The sequence below is a fragment of the Chelonus insularis genome, unplaced genomic scaffold (genome assembly GCF_013357705.1).
Source record: "Chelonus insularis isolate UGA/USDA-ARS -01 unplaced genomic scaffold, ASM1335770v1 contig_75_pilon, whole genome shotgun sequence".
NCBI lineage: Eukaryota > Metazoa > Arthropoda > Insecta > Hymenoptera > Braconidae > Chelonus > Chelonus insularis.
Genome location: NW_023276737.1, coordinates 652,207 through 677,431, shown reverse-complemented (window position 1 = coordinate 677,431; position 25,225 = coordinate 652,207). Strand labels below are relative to the sequence as shown.

The 25,225-nt window shown below is 28.0% G+C and overlaps 1 protein-coding gene across 1 annotated transcript; it reads left to right on the top strand.

Annotated features, from left to right (window-relative positions):
- Positions 1-1,092: 1,092 nt before the first annotated feature.
- On the top strand, positions 1,093-24,693 carry LOC118071200 (latrophilin-like protein LAT-2). The gene is made up of 8 exons (XM_035090224.1): positions 1,093-1,453; positions 3,699-3,911; positions 17,377-17,482; positions 22,630-22,889; positions 23,491-23,592; positions 23,701-23,887; positions 23,991-24,074; positions 24,154-24,693. Exons 2-8 carry the CDS (start codon positions 3,736-3,738, stop codon positions 24,205-24,207), a joined length of 969 nt encoding a protein of 322 aa, XP_034946115.1. The 5' UTR covers positions 1,093-1,453; positions 3,699-3,735; the 3' UTR covers positions 24,208-24,693.
- Positions 24,694-25,225: the final 532 nt, after the last annotated feature.

Genomic DNA, 25,225 nt, shown 5'->3' with positions numbered 1-25,225 from the left:
AGAAACTCAAGTTTTGTTAAAATAACAAAAGATTTACTATATCAAATGTACTAAGTTTTGTCTTTTTGGGATAAACTCTTGTAACTTTGGCTAAAACACTAGATGTGAAATTAATTCTGCGATTATTGCTACATGATACGAAAGTTTCCACGCAGATAGTACTTGATTATTGGGGAGAAGTATAAGTAATCTGATAAAGCTTTCAACAGAAATGTCTTTAATAATGAATACCATTATTTCAGTGTAAGGAACAAGTTGTACTTTGAGTAAAAGAATTGTCACTATCAATCATTCTAGTCGGCATTTATACGGCAGAAAAAAAATTATTGCAGTAAAGAGAAAATTACCTATTCAATTATAACTTGTAAATAGAAGTTTTTTTCATTACAAAACGGGTTTAAGTTAATATTTCAAAAACGATTAGATCTACATTTTCTTTTACCGTCAAAAATGACAATTTAATACGTCTGCTCTCAAATCTCTTGACAGACTCATTTTATCTACGAGTGAGCCAATAAAAAGATAGACAACCGATACAAATAGACATCCTTACATCTCTTGAAAATCACATTTTCCAACTTTCAGTCTGTCAAAACATCGAAATTTCACAAAGTAATTTTCAAAACGATTTTATTGCTCTTTTCAGCAGCAAAGTGAATAAGCTGAAAAACTTTTTGGATATGAAAATATAATAAAACTTGAAAGAGAAAAATTGATAAAAGTTGCCAAAATATTCGCTAAAAATGAAAACAGCATTGTCATAATTAGATTTCTGGTTGTTTTTTTTTAAATTGAAATATTGATACACCTGAAATGTAGAATATACAATTATGTACCTATTCAATTAATTACATGGAGTGAAAATTATTTTAAATGATGCAAAAAGGTGGTTATCAATATTCATATTTAGGAAAATTAAATTTTCGATAATGAAATAAAATAATATTGTACATAATTATATCTTAAAATTTACCTTGATACCACTTTGACTTCCACCCTTCATGCTCTTCTCTATTCACATTTGCTGACGAACATGCGCTGCACGAATGTACGAAGCATGGTCTGACTCCAGTTGCGCTCCGCCACCCGAGCTGTTATCACCGTGATAACTCGTAACGACTAACAAAATCTGTAAAAAACACATCAAAAATTGATTATTTCAAAACATGACGTAAAATTCAAAATTTACTCTTTTGTAAAAATAAAAGAAAAACACTTTTTATATCGTTTATAGAATAAATTTACGAAAAAATTTCAACGGTTGAAATATAAAACAGCATTGAGAAAATATATATCTTAATCTATAAATATCGCAATCTATTTATCTATCTAAAAATAGTGAATGCAAATAAAACTCAATAAGAAAATAAAAATAAACATGTGGACGCGGGAAAGATTGGCGCACCATTGAATATCGTATCGAAAACACTTTAGGGAAACTTTTTATCTTATGGTAAGCAAATGGATCTGTTTTTATTCTATAAATAACAGCATGAATTGTACGAAGAAGAGTGGATTGTAAATGTGGAATAAAAGTTAGTTGTACAATCACATCTAAACTATTGTGAATGCCTTATTTCATTATCGGATTGCTCATGTGACACATTATCAGAAGCGTAAATAGACTAGAACAATTCTTAACTTTGAGAACAAGACTCTAGCAATTTATTTTACTTAAAGTTTTTCAATAAAAGCCACCTCATTTTGACATTTCTTCAATGTATTTATCATTATAGAAATAAATGTATTAAATTAGCCGGTCGTTTTATCGTTCCAATGCAGGAATAAAAGCAATTATATCTCTACAGTCGATTGCATATAATAAACAAATAATTAGTGAAAGTATTCAGGTAAAATTGTGAATGACATTTAATTATTCCGCATAATTTTCTAGTTTAATTATAAAATAATCATCATTTAAAATAATTTTCTTCAACTTAATGCACGCAATTTATGAAAGGTATTTCTTTTACGTTTCTATCCACGTCTTCCAACACCAAAGGGCGCAATTTGACGTACAAGGGAAAACAAGATGAAAATTTTACGCTTCGCCTAGGTTCCATATAATTTTGTCAAAACGACTTCTCGCTACGTGAATTTCTCCTCCGTCTTGTAGAATTACTCCTGATATAATCATTTGACTAGAACGTAGATTAAATTACTTGAGAGATAAATAATATTATTTCCTCTATTGACTGGAATTTCTTTAAATTTTAAATAATAGTTATATTTAAAATTTGAAACAAAAAAATGTCACTAATTTTACTAATTTTAATATTTTTAAAATGAATTAACATCCAGTATAACGGCTTATACAATTAATCACATAATTTTAAGGAAGAAGTATTTTAACAAATTGAGATAAAGTTTATTAAACTGTAGACATTTAAAAGTAAACTCATAGTTTGTATAACTCACCTGTCCGTTTAAAAATTCATACAGATAAGCCTCGTTTATAAAATGACCTCTCGAGCTTGACGCACAAACCCTCAAGCTATTAATTTTTCATCAGCCCTGTAGAGTAAATAAAAACATGTAGAGAACTTACTGAAGGACTTGATAACGAAGTTGTTAAAGTCAGTTCAATATTTATGAGCTTCTTGGTAAATGTCAATTGCATCAATTGAAGTCGATTAATTAAAACCTAGATTTTCAAATGTTAAAAGTGACATTATTCCGGTTAGATGAAAGATTCATAAACGCTTTAACCATTTTAATCTTCATTTTACCTGAGTTGATAGGATACATGACTCCGCAATAGCAAAAAAAAAAACACATTTAGTACTCAACGTTTGAGTAGTCACGATAAAAATTTTATCTTCTTAAAAAAAATCAATAAGAAAAGAAAGTATGAAGTATGAATCCCTTGAAATTTTCTGATTTATTTTTAAGAATTTTTTATTATTAATGAAAGAATTTCTTCATTCCAACTTTTTTACTTTATATATCTTTTCTGAAAAATTCACTGTAGGATTTCCAACACAAAGAATTCATTTTCCTTAAAAAATTCATCGCACAGCATAAGATTCTTTACAAATACGTGCCTGGAAAACAATTTTTCACAAGATAATTGTACTTCATTTTTATCAGAGAATGAATTTATCAGATTTTTAATTAAAATTGTTTTTTTTAAGGTTGTAATAAATATACTCTTAATAACTCAGTAACTTTACAAAATGGAGAAAAAAAAAATAAAAAAAAGTTATGAATTCATGAATATTGGAACACTGCGTATGTAATCACAAACTTCATGAAAACTTTTAATCGAAAACCGGAAGAATTAATCAAACAAGAGTTAATAAATTTATTATAATCCGTATAACAGTGAAATAATTATTAATACGAATATCTCTTAAGTTTCAAACTATCAAAAAATTAATTAATTGAATGTTTTCCTCTATCATTGAATTATTAAAATGATGAATTGAAATGGTTTTTCGACTAGATAATTAAAAATTGATTTAAATAATGATAAAACCAAATACATAAAAAGAGAAGTAAATGAAGATCTAAACAGAGAATTTATTTAGTTAAAATTAGATTTGTTGATAAATGATTCACATTCGTATTTACAAATGCAAATGTTAAAGAAAGCCCACATGAGAGTAGAGCTGAAAAGCAGTGAAAACAGGTTGGCTGGTTAGAATAAGATAATAGAGAATATAACTTGAAAACGCTTTCTCACCGGTGTCTTGCAGATGCAGAAGCAGTAACTACTTACTGTGAGTGTGCGGTATGGATACGTTTTACTCTGGTGCAATTCACAGCTTTCCTCAACATACCGGTGTGGTGAATGGAATGTCCTCCGGAATCGCTGCTGCATTAGATCAAGATGGTGTCTTGAGCCTCATTGTTGTTCTTGGTGGAAGCCTTTCCCTGGTTGCCCTCGTTTTTGCTTTTATTACCTACAGGTGAGTAAAAAAAAATAAAATAAAATTTAATGGGTATGTTGTAATAGACATCTTGATCAGATATTACTAATAACTCTTTTAAATTGTTCCAATAAAATGAAACTAGTTTCACAGTCGGTGAACACAATTAATCGTTAGTTAACAGTAGGATTAGCCCAACTAACATACTCTACAAACTAATATCGTAAATCGAATATTAACATAAACCTCTAACCAACATTTTCAGACTCTTGCTACTTTTAGCTTATAATCTATTTAATAGCTAAAAGTAGTTTTATGCATTTTTAGTTTATTAGATAGTTGATATTACATTAGTTACCTATGCTAATTTGACTAGAGGATTAATTCATTTGTTAGATACTTTTATTTTGTTTCAGTTGTTTGATGGAGTTATTCTTTAGACATAAACAACATTGTATGTTATTTTTAGTTTAAACCATGCATATACTAATTCAATCCATCTCCATTATGTTGGCCTTTTGTAACAAATTTATTATGTTAGCTAGTCTAAACTAGTTAGTTTTGCCCTTCAAGCTGAGAAATTTTCTTGCTTTGAAAATCAAAGAGTATTATGTTGAGAAAAGAAATTTTACAAGCTTTATTCTGCTTTTGAAATGCTAATACTATATAGAAATTAATAAAAAAATTTTTACTTAAGCTGCTGTTGTTAATTAATTAGTTTTACAAGCATGATGATAAACACTAACGAAAGCTCAGAAAATTTTCTTCAATTTCCTCAAATTAGTTTATTGTGATAAAAAGTATAAAAAGTAATCAGGTGATCGTCGAAAGTTTTATTTAAAGCTATATGAGATGATTTGTTCGAAAAACACATGAGTTCAAAAACTATAATTCTCTACTCAAATCTTAAGAAAAATTTCCAATCTAAAATTTTTTGGAATATAAACAGACAATCTACAAGCCAGACACATCTAAGCTTTAACTTCTCCAAATAAACTTGGTCACTACTTTTATGTTGATGAAAATTTATGACACTACGACTTTTACTACTTCACGATTTTAAAAATTATGACTTTTATGACTTACTACATGTCGTAAAAAATGTATCCAGTCCGCAAAATACGAAGAAATACTGAACATGTGAACAGTGATTTGAAGTGAAAACAAGATTTCTTCTAATGTAAGCTTTTTGATAATTCAGATCACAGAATCTCATGTTAGAATTTTGAAAATCAATACCTAGTATCCAAGTTTATTTGCTATTCACATTCGTGTATATTTATTTATTTGTCAATATTATAATCAATCGAATTTCAATTTCATCTACAATAAATAGATATTCTGTTTGATGTAAATTACACCATATTATATTTCAGAAATGTTCATGAATTTTATAAGCAAAATTAATTATATCATTGCATAATTTCTACCCACGAATTTAAATTGGAGATCAATTTCTACATAATATTTCATTAATATCGTGGTTTTACACTTTTATAGGTTTTTGAAAATTTTTTAAAACTAACCAATGAAAGTACATATTTATCAGTAGGTACGTAACTTGATTGAGTAAACTTGAAAGATAAATAGGTAAAATCAAAAATTGATTCATGTTGATTTATCTTCTTTTTCCTCTTGAATGCGAAATGGTAATCACAAAACTTACTACTGAAATACAGGTATAGGTTTAACTATTGAAACGTGAAAATTATTTAAATATTACAGAACCTACGTAACAAATAGAGATTTTTGATAAAAGTAAACAGAATTTTAATATTTCATTTTCAAAAGAAAAATATTTATCTCAATCGTTTGCTTTTAGTTTATTTTGCTCACTGTTGGATTTAATTTGATAAATCTAGTCCATTTTAATATCGATTTTATAAAGTATAGATTACAATAGTGTTTAGGTAACATATATTCATATTGCTTGCTGGCAAATTTCATAAAAAAGTTTGCCGGATACGTTGAATTAATATTCCAATCACAGCTGCAGTGCACGTCATTTATTGATTAAGTTTTAATTAAAGCCATAGTAAAAAATGCAATTGACAAAAAACAGTATACCCAAAGAAGATGACAGATGATATGAATATAGACGAAAAATTTTCAACTCGAAATTCAATACTTTGAATCTTTTGTGTTCAGTCAAGAAATAAAATTCTCTTATCACCAGCTATTCAATTTATCAATTTTCCAAGAAGAATATTTTTTAATCAATAAATATTTAGTTCATAAACTTGTATAGCTTGTAGTTGACTTAAAACAAGTATATTCGCTCCAATTATATAAATTTTTTTATTTTTAAAATGATTTTATTTCTTCATTTTTTTTCAATTACGTTTCAAATTAAAAAAAAAAAAATTCACAGAAAAATTTCATTGACTGATTATTTTTCGTAGTGCAAATTCTTTGCTGGCTATATTGATGATATATTTCGCATTCTTCTATAAATAATTCTACGGATGCAATAAAAATTCTTTAATGTCTGTAAGGGCATTGATAGAAATAAAAAAAAACTGGATTAAAAAAAAAGATCACAGGACAAGCTATTAATTGCTGCATGCATATAAACGACGTTTAAGTGCATATCGATATTTCTGTCAGAATTTGATGAAGATGAAAAAAATAAATTATAATTGACATTGTTGAAAAATGTAGAGAAATATAAAACAAGAGAGAATTTATGAGTGATCAATGAGAACTTTGTCAGATGTACAGGACATAACAATAAGTATTTATTGTCTGCACGTTAATGGGTTAAATTTACGTTTCATGCAGCAGCACAGAAGCTTCACTGAAGGTACTTGGAACTTCCTAACACTCAACACTCACAAACAGTTGAGGCGTAGAAACTAGTACTACTTTTAACCCAAACGATTCAAAGAGGTTAGAGAGATCTGTTCAGAGTTTGCTTACTCAACCTCCTTCAAATCGCACTAATTATCTTCTGTGATTTTCAAACCGCAGATGCTTTTGAAATTAGAGCATCCTTTAAATAGTCGAAAAACTAAATTTACTTTACCTTTTAATTTATTTTTATTTTTATTTTACTTCATAATGAACTCCAGCATTTATAGACCTAAAAAAAGTGTCCCTCCAACTACTTGTCTTTCTATCTTAACGAAAGTTCGTCTAGGAGTTAATTGATTTGATTAAAAAAGAAAAATTATGTAAAATAGAAAATAGAGTAATTACAAATACTGAAATAAAAATTTTTAATTTATTTATGAAAAATTAAAGTAAAAATTATTTAATTTTTTTAACCCTTTTATTCCAACAATTGTGCTTCTTGAAATATTTTCGTTAATTTCTAAAACATTGAAATGAGTACTTTCTTTGTAGATTTACAACTCCGATTACCTTCTTTTTTTACACGATTTTTATTTTATATTTTTACACTTAATAAATGTCAATTTTTTTTTATGATTCATTATATATAACTATTCACATATGATAGTTTCAGGTGCATATATAGTTGAATTTTTTATTATATACATAAATAAAATAGACTATGATCGATGATTCTATTACTTTTCAAGCGTTTGAGAGATTCTTGAGAAGAAAATTTATACAAGAAGCTCTCTGTAAAGAACAAAGTGATTCAATTTTATTTACTCTTACATTTCACTTAATAATGTCCGATGGAGATATTAAAGATGACATAATACTATGAAATATTCATTAAACTTTAGAAGAGCCATTCTCCGAACTTTTTCCGTCGTCCCAATTAATTTCATACTACTGAAAATCAATAGGAATATGCTTGATTTATTCAATTACCTGATTTTGCTGCTTGATTCAGAATCACCTCTACACTAATTACTATCTAATATTGATGAAGGTCATTTTACAATATTCAATGTTGGACTCCATAAATAAACTATAGATTTACACACACTTTGAAGTGTGTTAGCAATGACTAAACTTTTACACACTCATGGTGTGTTATTTTAACACAATTCAGATATACAGTGTAGAAAATGAAGATTTATGTTTTTTTTTAAGGAAAAAGAGCAGTAATCGTTAAAGTATCCGGAACTCTAGATATACTAAAGGAAACACTTTGATTGTTGAAAAAAATTTAAATTGTAATCAAGTACTGTTTTTACTACTAGAATATTACAAGAAGAATTTAAAGAACTGTTAACATTTAAATTTGTATAAAATTTAGAAATGGAATTTTTTATTGGATTACATTGAAATAGTAACGATCTGTATGAATAAAAGTTTTCACCAGGTCGACTAAAAATGTGCGAAAATTTTTACAAATGGAGAAAATTTCATAATTTTTTTGGCATGTGACAGTTACTTCTTTTTTATAATTATTTTTGAATAAAAATTTCACGAGTATTGAAAGTAGATTATTTTTCTCTTTCAAAGTTATTCTGAATGAGAGTCATACTATTCTGAGAGATCATAATCATTAAAGCAAGCTTTATTTTTTCTAACTTAGATATACAAAAACTTGTAAGAACTAAATTTGAAAGAACTCTCATTACAGAAAAGTTGTTGATATTTTTAAATTGAACTCACAGCACTCAAATCCAGTTTATCAATTAATTTTAAAAGGAAAATATCAGTGCTCTTTAATAGTCCCAGTGGGAAACTAATAAATAGAAATATTTTTAAGGCAAACGTACAGTACCTGTGAAGTATGATTTTTTCAATTCTGCCTGTCTTTAAAAATTCAAATACTTATCTTTGAAAGTGGTTTTTTAAAACGATTTTTTGTCGGAAAGTAAGAATATCTGATATAACATCCGGCTAAAAAAAAGAGAATCGTCTCCGGCAACAGGACGTTTAGAGAACGTCACAGTCATTGGTAAGGGTGGCTGACAGACTGGATAAAAGTTCGATCAAATGGTCTATCTCCGGAAATTGTTGGGAAATGGAAAATCGACATACCACGACCTGTTTACTCTGACCCGTGGTCTACTGAATCGATTCTTCTTGACAGTCAACAAACCCTCAAGATCTGTTTAAGATTACAGTAAGCTTACAACTGATTGCGTGACTTTTTATTATGAAAATTTTAAATATATTCTGAATTGCATTATAAATTCTAATCATACCACTACCATTATCGATATAGCTGAAGCATGAAACCAATTAGAATTATGTTTTTAGGCGTGGCATGATATTGCATGTCAATTACAAATAATCTCCATTTACGAGAAGCAAGTTTAGTTTACAGTCCATCTAGGATGATGTAATTGATTAAATTGCCAATCATTATTACCATGAAGACTATTATTCTACTCCAATTATTACTGGAATCTTGAAAAAGATAATATTTTGTGTAAATCATAAAAATGTACAATTATTACTAATAAATTATTATTATTGAATATCATACTGATTGAAAAATGCTTGAATAAATTCAGAATTATATTAAAATATTGGAATAGTTAACAATTTAATTCAACTTGAATTGAGCTGGATTGTAACGACATTGATTCAATTCATCAGTACTTGAATATCAATTACAAGTTGTTGGTTGGTTATTGTTTTCATAATTCCTTTTTTAATTTTATTTGTTACATGCAGAGAAACTCTAACTGTATTTTATTATGATTTTAAAGCATTCACTAGCATGGTTGACTGATGAAAATTGATATTTTATTTTTCATTGCTCAGTGTAAAACTGGAGAAAGACTTTTACTGTTACAGTATATTTTTAATACCATAAATAGTAATCATACACCTGATTTTTTAAGCATAAAAAATCAGAAAATCAACCTTTTTGAAATTTTTTTTAATTATTTGTTTTTGGGGCATAAAATAGAACATTTTAGGGCCAAAATCATAAAAATTCATTTATTTTTCGAGTTTTCATGCTCAAAAAACCAGATGACCGTGAAAGTGTGTAATTACCCTACAAACATTGATAAAAATTCACTTTTATCATGTTCAATTTTTTTTTTCATTTCTCATCTGTCGATACCATTAATAGTGATGGATAACCATAAAAAAGTATTATTAAGTAAAGTGAAAAAATTTTAATTTAAAAAGATTGAAAGAGTTTTTTATTATTCTATAATAATTTTATAAAAAAATATCAGTGTGGTCTAATGGTCTTGGTGCGACCCGAAAGGTCCACACGTCTAACTTTCCGGTGGAAAAAATGATGAAATTGAGCTAGTTTACTATTTTTTAGTTTTCTAATGCGTCGAATGTAATTAGTTCCACGTCAATATCATTTTTTGTTCTCAAGATAATCAAGACGAAAAATAATTTCGAACGCACTCATAAACATTCGTAGGGGAAGGCAGGATAAAGTGGAACACCATGAAAAAATTTAAATAAACAAATTAATCATCATATTAACAAATGTTAATAATTTTTAATACATTAATAAATTGAAAAATTGATAAACAAAAAGTGCAATAAGTCTTTTTAAACTTATTTTAGTAAATTAGTACATTGCCTCGAGCGTTTCATTTTGCCCTCGGGTTCCACTTTACCCACCCTTCCCTTATATACACACGCACAGACATCCGTTGAAAAACTGTCGTATTCAACTCTAAGAACCTCGAAATGTGGAGACATGTCAAAAATTGGATCCATTACGATAACTTTCTATTGGGAAGTTTATAAAACAATTTATAAAAAAAATGTAAAATCAATTATTAATAATAACAAAAATGTTTTTAAAATTCTCTCAAGGCAAGTCTAGTATTTCAACAGAATATTTTATTTCAAAAACTTAGAAGCTTTATAGTAGCAACTGAAGTTATAATAAAAAAATCAGTCACGTCATGAGCAACCTGTACTTCTTCATTGACGCTTAAAAAAGCCCTATCCATTTTTCGCTTGTCAATTTTAACGAATAGAATATTGATGAGATTTTGATGTCGACAACTAAATATAACTGGATCATTTTAAGTCAAGCTCTGAAAGTAGTATCTTTTTTATAGAAATTGAGAAAGAAATACATGTATATGCACATTAGTAATATCTCAAATGTGACTAGTAATACATTGCAAGAATATAGCTGGAAAATTGAAAAAGTACCAAGCTGTTATATATAAAGAAAAATCCCTGGTTTAAAGCATTGACAGAATCTTTTTTAGACTCGTATGCGATTCCCTTCCGGAACTCATATTTCAACGGCGGGAAAAATGACTGTGTCAACGTTTAGCTTTTATTCACTGTATAACATAGTCCAATGCAAATCGACGTTGAGTCAAAAGCGTAAACGGTTTCTTTGATGTGATAATAATAAAAAAAAAAATTCAAAAGTGTTGCTAATCTGTTGAAAGCATTTTTACGTTAACATTATGGAGTTCAGACATAGAAGGAACTGTAACTGACAATGACTAGATAATCGAGTCAAAGGTCTTGTTCTCACACAGTACTCACTTATACAATATTCCAGCCTACACGTACAACATGTACATATATATCTCAGCAGCATATGCCTGAGTCTAGTATAAGGGTGATAGTCTAACTTCGTTCGAGTGTTACTTCCTCGTAATGTCATTTTAATCGCACTTAGACCTTCGATTATTACTTACATCACTAAACTAGTCTCGCGTGAAAATTGCGAACTTGGAAATGATAAAAACCTGTCGCGTCAGCAGATACTTCTACTTTTGAAGTAATTTTTCTATTAATTTTTCTCACGTGGAAATTCAAGCTCGTTATCACTAACTTTATAGTCAAGTTGTGCTATATCATCATCGAACTTCCATTAAAATTTTAACTTAAATTAAATTGAGAGTTTGGTGATGATATATGTAATAGAGTGAACTCAAAGTGATTTTTAAATATTACATTTATTCTCCACTCTGTTTTCTCTTTCTTTTATATTTTTCTTCATCAGCAATAGGGATTCGATTTCCCGGTGGGATTGTAAAGCAGGTCTGCATCGATTGGATTTGTATTTTACGAAGAATAAGAAACATCGAGAACTTTTACATTGATAGAAACTCTTGTGCGAATATATATAATAAAAACTATTCATTGACATCATACATGTATGATTCACAATGTACTTTCATTTTCACTTCAATTTTTATACATATTTTTTTTTTATCTAGAATTCTGTGTGATAAAAAAAATTCTCGTTGAAATTATATGCTGTGTTGAAATATAACTCTCCAGACATTTATATATTTATTACCAACGCCTTTCTAGGACAAGGATAGATTATGCTGACCTAAGTACCAAGTTATCCTCTTCATATGGTCTATGTCTATAATCTGCAATTTTTTCTCCTCTTCTCTAAATCAAATTTATCTAAGATAATAACGTTTAATACTGCAATTTATTTTTATATCAATTTTTATGTTAAGATTTTTATAATAATATAAATAAAAATTCATATATTTTCTTTTTTATTTTGAAACGTGATTTTCAAGAAAATTCAAAATATACCATTGAATGCACTAAGATGGTAGGAATATAATAATATAATTTTATTCATTTTAGTTATGATTTATTTATAGCAAGAAAATAAAATCCTTTCATAAATAACTTGAATAAATCAAGATTACTATTACACTTTGGAATATTGCTTGGAAAAAATTATTGTGAATTACGATTTGTCGAATTCATTTATTTTGTAAATGTTTGGAGATTCATTTTTCAATGTTATGTTTCTAAAAAGAAATTTATCATTCAAGTATGAATAACTACGGTAAAAAATATTCAATATTATGATGAATATAAAAAATTATGAATGGGAAAAATGTTTGAATTTTAGTATCTTGAATAACTTTAGTATCTACAAATATTTTATCGAAATTATATAGTGGAGATATAAAATTTTATAAAGCACACATTTCAAATAAAAATGTTAAAATTTTATCTCATAATTAATATAATGAAATGAAATAAAAAAAAATTATTCATTGTGATTTTCAAAAGACTGAATATTTTTTTGTCCGAATGCATTTTTAAATGATTAATTTCAATTAAAAATGATAATCCTTTGTAGCCAATGTTTATAAAAAATTTCATGAAATTTTGTTCTTATGAATAAAACAAGATTTTCGAGAAATTTATTTGATCCTTTTAAAAATTGAAAATTTCATATTCAAAACTTCACCTAAGAAATTATAAATTCCAAATAAAAATTAAAATCCTTTGTATCTAATAATAAGATTGACTCAATTTAATTTAAATTCAATGACTAAAAAAAATCTCTATAAACTTTACCAATAGAAATAAAGTGTAAATAAAGTTCAAAAGAGATTTCTAAAGAATTTAAAAAGTCCCTCTCAACACTTTTCTTTCAAACTTCGGACTTACTAAAAAAGTTTAATTTAATTATTACCCTCCAGGAATTTATGATTATATTCTCAAATTCACCCCTTAATTTAACACTTTTAATTTTAAAGTTATATTCATATTTCAACAAAATAACAATTATTCGTTACTTTTTGTTAAATTATTTGACATTTTAAACGGTTAATTGAAAAAAATATAATCAATCTGACTATTAATCAAAAACTGCCGGTTTCTTCATAAGGGTAATAAAATAAAAATGTAAAATATGTTCATAACTGTTTAAGATGATTGGTGTTAGTGAAATTTTGTCGATAATCTATGTGATGAGTTGATAGCTGACTGTAAAATCTACTGGGAAATTAAAAAAAATTCGATAGAAAGATATTACCTGGTGGACTTAGTTCGTTCATTTTATGCTACAAGATTAACGCGTACTCACGTTTTTACTGACTAGATGTCGAGCAAAAGGATTTTATGAAAGAAAAGGAAGATTAGGAAAAGATTATACGAAGAAAATTGCGAAGGTCGACTTTTTTCATGATTGAATATCCAAGTTTATTCTATTTTATATTTTGTCGTGCTTCGTAACTCTCAACTTTTTTACATAACAGTTGCCAATAAGATGCAATATTACTTTGTTCAATAAAAGGATTCGGAGAAACAGAAAAAAATGATGAAAGTCAGACATTCATTAAACTTACAACGTAGTCTATCCTGCAGATAACTTTTCCTAGAATACATGAAAACATACTTGAAAATTCAAAGTTAACTAACTCTCAAGTATCACAGAGAGATGAAAAAGAAAATGGATCAGAAAAGTTTTTATTTTCTTTTCAGAAATAGATAGGAAAAATGCGTTTTTACGAATCAAATATCTTTTTCAAGTATAAATTGAAATAACAACAACGTAAAGTATTTTCAATCTATCAAAGCCGGGGAGGAATAATCGAATTGGAAAATAAAAATGCTCGATACAAAAAAATATAAAAAAATGAACAAAAAAAAGAGGTGACAATTTACTAGGAAAATACTATTGAATAGACGAGTTACAAAGAGTAAAACTATACCGAGAATTCAAGAGAACTGCGGTATAATCTAATTAAATTTTACGAAAGCATCCTACTATTTTTGCGTTTACGGAATCGCTCAAGCGTCAAGTTTATTCATCTTTCCTTGACAATTTTTTTATTAGTCTAATCGCTTTTTCATTTATTTAATTAAGAACAAAAAAAAATATTTTTTTTCTTTGGGCGATAAAAACGAAACAAAAAATATTAAGTATACTATTGTTATTAATATAAATCAAATAGTATGTACATTTTAATGAATACCATGAATTATTAACGAAAATGAGAACAAGACACTTCTCTTTTATTATCTTAGCCATTAATAATTTTCCTTTCTCTTTGGAGTAAATCAAACAAAATAATTAAATTTTTGTAATAGTCTTTACTTTACTCTAGACAAAGTAAAGTATTCATTTCTTTACTCCATTCTACCATTTCTAATTAAAAAATTAAGTATAACAAAATTCAAAGCTTTTATAGTCTTTTAAAAAATAAGAGATAAAAATAAATAAATAAAATAACACGAAAATAAAAGTATTTTTTACTTAAATCAATGATTGTAGTATTAAAAAATATTTGATTAATACTCGCTGAAAGCATGGATAATCTTTGAAAGTGAAAATTGTTATTTATTGTTGTTGAAAAAACAAGCTAAAAATATTTAATTTGATAAACATAGTATGCGTGTAAAGCACAATAAATATTCATGAAATTTTTTCTTTCTCACTGCGGTACTCTTTTATATAACCAACAAAAAAAGCAAAACCTCGAAGCTTTTATGCAAGAAAAAAAACAATACAATTCGAGTTTACTTCAGATGAAGGACCTTGATATATTGTTCTCAAATGGCTTTGTTGTTCAGTGCTTCTTCGGACTACTTGTCGAACTATCTTCAAGCTTCTTGTACCAAGTCAGAAACAAGAATACAGAAAGCTTTTTCACTTATTTGTATTCCCCTTGATATGTATATAGGCCATTCAAGTGTAGCAAAATACTTTTGATACTTAATTGTTTATTTATTAAATATCAAAAGGCGTTGAATAAATTTTATTTCCTACATTTCCACATGAGTTATAAAAACTGATCAGTAAATGAACTGGCAAGTGAAAAGGTGGAATTTATTTTATTGCCCGAGCATTTTCACACCTCTGAATAATTCATCCCTTGTTCCTGAAGTCACGATAAACTTTGAGAAATGATGACGCCTACGTTAAGTCCTAAAGCTGAGTTGGAAAAAGTTCAGCCACAAACGACCCAGCTGGCCACAACTACGCCAACCTTTGGAGAACTTTTTAGTTTACGATTTTACTCAAGTCAGGAAACAACTAAACAATGTCACAAATTGAAGGGAAAATTGTTTACCTAGATGAAATGCAAAATTCAAATTAGTATCTCACGTTGAAATTAAATAGTAAAACAATATGCAGCGTAATACTACCCTTCGCTAAAACAATGAACTTATATAATTTATATATATATATATATATATATATATATATATATACTGTAGGGGGTAATAATACACCATAATACGACGCTATTTATATTTCATGAAATGACATAAACTACTTGAGGAAAATTCCAAAAGCTTTCCACTCTATAAAACATAGAAATACCCTATACGAGAGCTTTTGAAATTTATTTGGTGACCAGTGAGCTTTTAGTCTCTCCATACATCAATATAGCATCCTTGCGTATGTTGTATTTTATTTGCCTCCAATTTTTTATGTCAAAAGCATAGATATCACCTTTGATCTCGTCATTTCAGAACTAAATATATAAAATATTAAATGAAAATTATTATAAATATGAATATTGTAAACAAAAAACTGATTTAAAATACATTGGTCGACAGGCTTGCAATGTCCAGAGTTAAATAACAATGCAAATTGTTTATTACTGTTTTGTATTGAAAATTTGAACTTGTTACTCTGCTATCAAACGACATTATTAAAATAAACTTTACAAAGATACTACTGCAAATTAATATTTTCTGAAAATAAATTTTCTAAGAGATTATTCTAGTCTGATTTATCACTTCAATTCATTCAAGGAATTGATAGAAGGAATTTATAATACATTAATGCAAAATAGGTAATAAAGCACATGAAGGATTATTGGGTTTTATCGAATGTCAGTAGCAACTCTCAAATGAAACGAATGTGCAACTGCATCTCATCATGGCTTGTTTGCAATATAATACATGTGTGATTGGTAAACCGCAGTGTTATATGGTTTAGCGTAATTTCGATTGTCTCTTTCACAACACCAGTGAGATGGAAGGATAGCCAGTGTACTGGCGTGTAATTAATATCTACATCGTTATCAAAGATTACAGATCATCTATATATTGGATATTAAATCAATACTTCATATGCCACGTTGCAACTTTAACATCGGCGTTATCTAAGTTGAAGAAGCACAATCAAGTCAGATTTAATGATCCTTAATAGTTACAACGTCAATTAAAGTCGTCCTCTGACAACTTCTGATATCTAACAGTATTGTCTACCGCAAAAAATCGATGCTCTAATGGCAAGCGTGAATCGTTATAGAAAGTAGCTTTATACTTGTAGATAAACTGCAAATGGAAGGAATGAATCTTTCAGGAAGGTGAAAGACCTAAATACGTGCTTACGAGCAATCATGTGTTACTAGAGATTGATTGATAATACTTTGATGACTATTATTTTATTGGAACACTCCTTACATTAACTTTTCTTTGTAATTTCATTGATGCAAAGTTATTAATGAAACGGGTGTAAAGGTTTAAAATCATTTTTATGTTCAAAGCTAATGTGCAAAAAGGATGGCTATAATTCCAATAAATCTGATTTTCAACTCAACATATACATTTTTTATCATTCTTCAAAATATTTTATTAGAATAAAAAGTTTCCAATCGAACAAATAATGAATAAATATAAATTGTATAATTTATATTGTTCGAAATATTGATAAGTATTGGAGTTATTGTTAAACCTAACAATGTCAGTTTTAAATAAAAATAATGAGAATCTTTTATTCTAGAAAAATTATTCACATTCAATTAATTCACATTCACCGAAATACTCCGAGAACTATACAATTCTTTTGCATTAAAACAATGTAAAAAATGTTGATATAATCTGAGGTGAATGCAAAAAACAGCATTTATATGGAAAAAAAATTATTCAAAGATGTTCTGATCTTTTGTTACAGCCTTTTTTCTGACCTACGCAGCTTGGCAGGAACAACCCTTATGAACCTCCTAGCTGCTCTTTTTATGGTTCAACTTCTCTTTATCGTCGGTGTTGGTGGAGTTCAGGTAAAAATTTTTAGAGCTTTCTTTTTTTTTATTATTCTGTCAACAATAGAAATACCAAAATGAAAACATTTTTATGTGAAAAAAACTACAATATTCTTATTGCAACGGTTAAAAGAATGTATACTTTTTTAAGGATTCGTTTCAAGGTATAACTTACAGCTTTCATTATTTTAACTTTAAAATCGTTTTACTTTCTTCAATTAAGTCGGTCACGGCAATCGATTTGATGTTTTCATGGGCTAACTCTAGAACTCTAGAACTAGCTAACGAATAATCGGTGCTATAAATTGAGGCCCTCTGAGAGATCGAAAAAAAGGAAATAGAAATAAAAATGCTTTTGGAAAATTTATAGTCGTAATATCCATGCCGTTGTACTTCCATTTAGAATAATTATCCAATGAATTATATTTAACAACCCCTTATAAAATAATATAGCAGTCAACAGATGATATTCAACAGAGATATATTCAAATGACAAATTCATTGCTTTTTTTAAGTTTGTATCACATTGTTTGCTAATTGACTACCAATAAAATAGTCACTGAAAGTATTAAAATTGTTTTGTTTTATTTATTTTATTAAATTAATATTTAAAAAAATTTTAAAGTTTTAACAAACAAAATTGAAAATATAGTTTAAAAGTCATGGAGTAAATGAATTAATACACGAATTTTGAATTAACAGAAGAATAACTTTTATACGATAAATCGAAGTGACCAAACCGAAAATTTTTGAAATCTTTTATTGTACTATTGTTTAGAGAAACGCAAAAAAAATCTTTTAATTTAGTACTCTTAAGTTTCCTTGACTCTTTTGTCTCTTGACCGAAGTTAATTGCAATTTGTAAAAATTGTGTATAGTGTCAATAAGCCTGTCAACTTTTATAAGCTCATCTTATGACTTTAGTAGTTGGTGAAAGCCAGAAACGCAAGAGAGATTTCATGGCCAAGAATTTCTCAAATATTTAAGAGCTTCTCAACAAGTCTCATTTTCGCTCATACTTCGGTGGTTTAATTTGCACGCTTGAACGTGGCAAGCTCTTGAAGCTTTCTCAACGTCTAACTAAACCAGATGTGATTACTGTCTATTCGACTAGCTACATTGCTGTCATCTTCATGAACAGCATTTTCAATGTACCAGCCCACCAAGAGACTCTATGAAAATTTATACGCATTTACATTGACGGCATATTCACAAGCTATTTATTTATACCATTTTTACTTAGCTCATATTTTGAGTATATCAAATAGTAAAAGATTTTCTTTAGAATAGTACATAAGATACTCCACAAACACATAGATGATTAAAGTTTAAATTGAGTCTCACGACATTCACACGATTTGCTTAAAAATTCCGTTTATATTCTTTTATCTCATGTATACAAAAAACTAACATTATAAGAAAAGCTACAGAACAAGTTTTTTTCCCTTACATTCAGTTTTTAGCACTACCTTTTGAACTATTTCCTCCGGTAAAACATTTTATTACTTTTTATTCATTTTCCCGTCGATGTAATTTTTCCTTTTAATCTGTATTTGTACAGCTTTACTATCACTTCAATTATCTTTGGTCAGTAATTCATTGAATGTTTTCGCTGGAAGGACCATTTAAAAGTTATTGAAGCTCAGTCATGTATAATGAATACATGTTTTTCGAGCTATTGTTGTTCAATTCTAACAATCAATCGACAATTTTATACAATCGGCCAATACACAATGTGAACATGAATGCCTAAATTAAAGCGTTATAAATCACTCGAATTTATTGTTATAACGAAACATGCAGTGTTCTAAATATAATCCTACTTTTATCTGGATCTGGAACAAGAAATGCCATAAAATAAAATCAGCAGTAAGATTATTAACAACTAGTTTACATTTAGAATAAGTTCAATCGCCTTGAGAAAAGTTTTTGATAAATTGATGATACTACTTATGAGTTCATACATAGACGTATTAAACATTCTATTATTGTAAAGAAATAAATTAATCAACAAGTTCAGAGATGAATGGAAAATTTAATGAGACTTTAAATGAAAAGTAATATAATTGAAAGGTTTTGAAAACATTTCAAATTTTATTTGACAAAAAAATGAAGAAATATTAAAGCAATTGAAGTGCAATCAGTGCAAAATTACTAAGGGAAAATCAACGTTCAAGTTTCCTTGAAAATTTGACAAAAAGAAAACTTATGATAAAAATTATAGCCTACGGTAAATTACATGGAGATGGCTGATTTGTGAAGCTATGGAATTATTGTTAATGTAGTTAATGTATCATCAACTTTCTACTCTTGAATAGTTTGATAAAAAAAGTGATTCATTTCTTTCTTGATCAATAATATCTCAAATTCAAACTCGTTTCTACCAAGACTTCTTTAGAATTCAACAAAAGAATTCATTGAAATATACATTACTTGAATTAGATTAGTAGTAAGCTTAAGTGCACTTCGATACTTAACAACTTAGAGTTGATTCCATTTTCATCTACTTTTAAATAGAAAAAAAAAATAAATTTAATGATTCCATTATATTATCTGATTTATTACTACAAATCTTTTTACACGCAGAGAAATGTATAGTAAAAATTACCCTGAATTTTATAGTAATTTGGTGACACTGCAGGGTGAGGGTAAAAATTACTGTGCATATTCTAAAAATTACCATACTGCATAGTAATTTTTAGGGTAAAATTAGGGTAAAAATTACTATGCAGTATGGTAATTTTTAGAATGTGCACAGCAATTTTTACAATGTGTATAGTAATTTTTACCCTCACCCTGTAGTGTCACCAAATTACTAGAAAATTCAGGGTAATTTTTACTATACATTTCTCTGCGTGTATGCTGAGTTATTAATAAAATAAATTTTTAGAAATTACAAAATGTATTAGGTAATCCTTTTCATCCAATTTATAACTTTATCATTCCTGTAGGTCAGTAAAATATACATGAAATGCGAGAGAAGAATTTTAAAAATACAATAAAAAATTTTAATACTAACTTACTATGCTATTTTATGCTAAACACTTGGCTGAAGTTATTATAAATGAAATTCTAACGAAATTACTTTCTGTTGGTTCAAGCATATTGTACCACAAAATATATAAAACACTGCTATCTATTTAATTACATTATTTTGTTAATTAATTTTAGATTTTAACGAGAATTAAATGATGAATAGATAAATTAATATATGAACATATTGAAGACTCATGCCAGTGTGGACAATGTTAACTGAAAATTACTATTATGAATCACCTACAACATAAATAACATTTTATAATCTAATAATGAGTGCAATCACTGCAAATCATAGTGTTTTAATTTAAAACACTTGAAGTGATTAAAAATGACGTCGCCTATTTAATTAACATTGTAGTTACATTAAATGTTCTAAATTAGAACACTTCCAAATTTAAAATTTGCAGTGATTAACCAAATCAAAATCATTTGAAAAAGTAAAGTAATTAAAAATTAACAACAAATCTCAGGGTGTCTTATTAGGACTAATTTACCATTCTTATCCTTACATTATTTCATTAATAAAAAGTCTGTGCAAAAATCTAATAATTAACATTTTTTACAATATAAAATCTACTAACTCATCAACTAATTCAATACGAAAAAATATGAGATAAGAGAATAGAAATGAAAGGGGTTTTATTCTCTCAAGCCGCGTCGAGTATTTGAAGAATTTTTTAACATTGCCATTAATCTTGTAAGTGAAGGAGAGATGCTTTTAATTTTCTATATGTCATTGAGAACTATTAAGAAGAAATGAGATGTAGCAAACATTTCATTTTTGTATATAAATATTAAATGTGAGCAATTTTTCTAAAAAACAGAAATTGAAACAATACATTTTTCAAAATAATTTCAGATAATATTGAGAAAATTTGTGAAATATTTGAAGGATTAAATGAATGATTGGATGTGTATGGTATGATTGTCTTTCTTGACTTTGATGCTAAATTGACAATTACTTTTCTCTTGTTTTTACTACACCGATCTACAATTTAAAGTAAGAAAACAAATATACAAAAAAACAAAATTTTGAAGTAAAAAGACGATGGTGGCATGCATCAAGATGAAAGTTTTCTTTAGGACTTCCTTCACTTGCACAAAAGCACTAGAGTCCTTATAAAGAACAGTGAACTAGAAAGTTTAAGATGTGTTAGCAGAAAAACTTCACTTTGCTCATGTGGCATGGAAATTAAGGAAACTTTTATGCTCAACACCATGTAAAGCTCTATTTTAAAACTGAATTTTTCCAGAAAAAAATAATGGAAAACGCATAAAAAATTTTATTGGAAAAGCTGAAGTAGTTTCAAATAAATCAGAAATGATTAACATCAAATAGTGTCAACGAGAAATGTTCGTATGTGAATTACTGATCTCTTCTGATATCTAATCGTTTTTTTTTTTTGTGTATTGCTTATAAGCTTAAAAAGATAAACTCATAGTATAGCCGGTACCATACTAGCTCTAAGCATCATGAGTTCTCAATCATTTCTAATGGAATGTAATTTTTAACTGCATTTTTATAGTTTTAAATATAACTATATCAATATCAAATGAAAAAGTTATAAAAATGTTATTTTATGATTTAATTATTACTAGAATTTTTGCCAAATTCATTTCATCGAGTTGAGCTTTTATTTCCTCATTTAAAATCGATACGCTATATATTAACATTAACCTTTAGAATGATTTTACAGAGATATATCGATTTAAACTTTTTCTAATATTTTATTTACCGGAAAAGTTTACAACGTCCTTTTAAATTTTTTTTGCTTATTCTATTTTTTAATTTCTATTTAAATCTTCAACTTAATTTAGAAAAGTACTCTTATTTGGATGCTGTTGTTTGTAGACGTGATTGTTATATAAACTATTAAAGATTTTGGCAGTGATTCGATAACTTTTAATATTATTTCCTAAACCTCAAAACTACAGAGAATTGTTTTATAGGATTTTTATAAAAATTTTGGGTGATAAAAATGACTGTGTTTTTGAGTTATATCATCCAATATAAATTTAATTATTAGCTGATGTCATACTTGGTCATTGACAAAGTTCTCGACATACTAGATTAATCCCTAAGGAACATCAGTTGAGTATAACTATAATCTGCACTTACTCTACAGGACTCGGAGCTATGTATTGCGCTCGGACTCAGCCTTCAATATTTGAGGATTTCCGTTGTTTGCTGGTTGGTTGCCATGTGCCATCACCTTTATGCAACAATAGCATCGATTCCACGTTGTGATGATCCACCAACGTATCTCAAGTACAGCATTTTTGCCTGGGGAGCACCACTTCTGACACTCAGTGCTTCCATTCTCGTTCAAACTCATGAAGCCAATGATATTTGGAACATTACGGATTTGACACCATTCAACTGCTGGTAACAATACCTATAAAATTTTCTTCCTTTCTTGAAAATGTTCAATAGTTGAGAGTTTTCACATTCACCCTGACATTATCGATTTCTCTTAAAAAAAAAGAAAAAATTAAGTAAGAAAAGAACTTCACAAGCGAGTAATAAAATTTTATTTTTTATCGACTGGTAAGATCTTCAGTTACTTGAGCTTTTCTTCATTTACCACACTCTTCTGGTTGCAATTAATTTCATCCGAAGCAATTTCTCTAAGGGGGTAGAATAATAATCAAGTTTCCTTTCACCTTACGACCATATTGAGTGAGCAGAGATGATAAATCAGTCATGAGAGGGTAAATCGAGGCATTTGGCTCCCACAATTCTGGGACAATGGTAAAGATACAAAGGCCAAGGATTAGATATCCTTTTAGCTTTCATCCATACAATGTATTCTACCGTTGGATTCTTGTCTTCTCCTGGCAAGGCATATAATAGTGATAAACTATTTTTCCAACATTCTCTTAGATGTATTCATAAATTGTCGAAAGTATAAAATGTTAATTAATATACGCTAATTTCACTACCGAATTAATTAGATTTGATTACCTATTTTGGTTTTACATGACAGGTTCCTTGGCACTAAAGCTACAATCTACACTTATGGACTACCTATCGTTCTACTTCTTTTTATCTCTGGATACTATCTTCTCAAGGCTGCCATTGTGTCGAGGTGATCAATAAATAACTTTTCTTCACTTAAATCAAGTTACATTTAAAAAAAATAAATGAAGATTCTCTCCATGTAATGGATATTATTTTTGTTGCTCACTTTTTTCAGGTATACATGTAGTATGCAGCTGGAAATTAGATTGCGAGAGAAGATGAAGCGAAGAAGAGGTCTTCAGTTACTTCTTTTCTTCAAAATCTGCTTAACAGTTGGCCTGGTTGCTGGCTGTGGCGTTGCAGCGAGGATTTGGAGAATTCCCGTTTTATGGGCCATTTTCTGCACTGGCCACTCACTTCAGGTTGATATGGAAGTCCATTTAATGCTTTTTCTCCTCTGAGACACGTTCTTCTACATTACATACGTATTTGTATTCTAATTTTTTGCTCTCTTTATGTCCTCAGGGTCTCGTAGTGGCATTGTCAGTTGCCTGCAATTGTCGAGTATTAAAAGTCTATGCCAAAAAGCCCATGCAATGTAAACAACAGGTTTGTATGTTAAAGATTTTTCCATGTAATTTTAGTTGATATTTACTTGAATCAATAATTTTTGTTATTCATGGTATAGATCGCCAAGTCATCGAGTATGCAACTGCTGGCGCCGCATCCTGATCCGGTGTAAAAAAAAAATTTGAACAAAACGAACGGAATAACATTCAAATTTACCAAACCTTTCATCATCCATTTTATAGAAATTGCACTATCTCCTTTGCATTTATGAAACGTTAGAGACGATGAATGATAATATTTTTACACGGGTTTATCTTTTTGTTATTCAAAATCGTGCAGAGTAAAAAATTTTGTGTATGAATGTTAAAAATAGTCAGTCGAATTTTATTTTCTAAAAGTTAATTATCATAATAATAGTCGCGAAAGTGATGAGCCTCTTGGGTTTCACTAATTTATAACTCAATATATGACGTTACTTTAATAATATTAATAATAAGGTTAGTAAATTAATATTAGAAAAGTTGAGAACAGAACATCAATATACTTTTCAAATTTCATTCAAAATTTATAAGAGTAAATTTATATCAAATTAATAAAAATTTATTTCAAGAAAAGTTCTGATTAAAAAATTTATCCAGAATTAATTTTCAATAAAATAAAAAGTATCTACTCTAGGGCATAGTAGTTTTTGTCTTAAAAAAGGCTTAAAAATTTAATTCAACTTTATAACTGTTTTGAAATTTTAATTCAACACAAGCTATCTTTTAACTCAAAATCCGCTAAAACAACCTAGCTAATGAGTTAAATTTTGCATTCTTAATGGATTAAGTTTTCGTAGATTAATATAATATAAAATATTAAACTTTATAAACTTGTGTTCAAATTTTATACAAATCATTTACAGACTATTTTTAACATAAAAATTAAAAAAAGTAAATAAGCTCAATTTTTTTCGCTGTGTACATAAACTTACCTACTTTGATATCTTGGTCAGGTTTTTAGGATTTAGATTTTGCGGTAAAACATTTTGGATATATATGACCCGACGTGTAGCTTTATGAAACGTATCATTATTGAAGATTTTGCAGAAAGTAGATGTAAATATGTAAAAGAAAACTCTTATGTAGATTTACATATCAATATTGCGGTACAAACAGAATTGTGTTTCATGTTGCTATCAAGTCTCCTTC

Bases quoted from the DNA above. Each gene is read 5' to 3' on its own strand.
- LOC118071200 (XM_035090224.1), top strand. From the start codon at position 3,736: ATGGATACGTTTTACTCTGGTGCAATTCACAGCTTTCCTCAACATACC. The intron at 22,890-23,490 runs GTAACAATACCT...TTTACATGACAG, and splicing joins TTGACACCATTCAACTGCTG to GTTCCTTGGCACTAAAGCTA. The intron at 23,888-23,990 runs GTTGATATGGAA...TTATGTCCTCAG, and splicing joins GCACTGGCCACTCACTTCAG to GGTCTCGTAGTGGCATTGTC.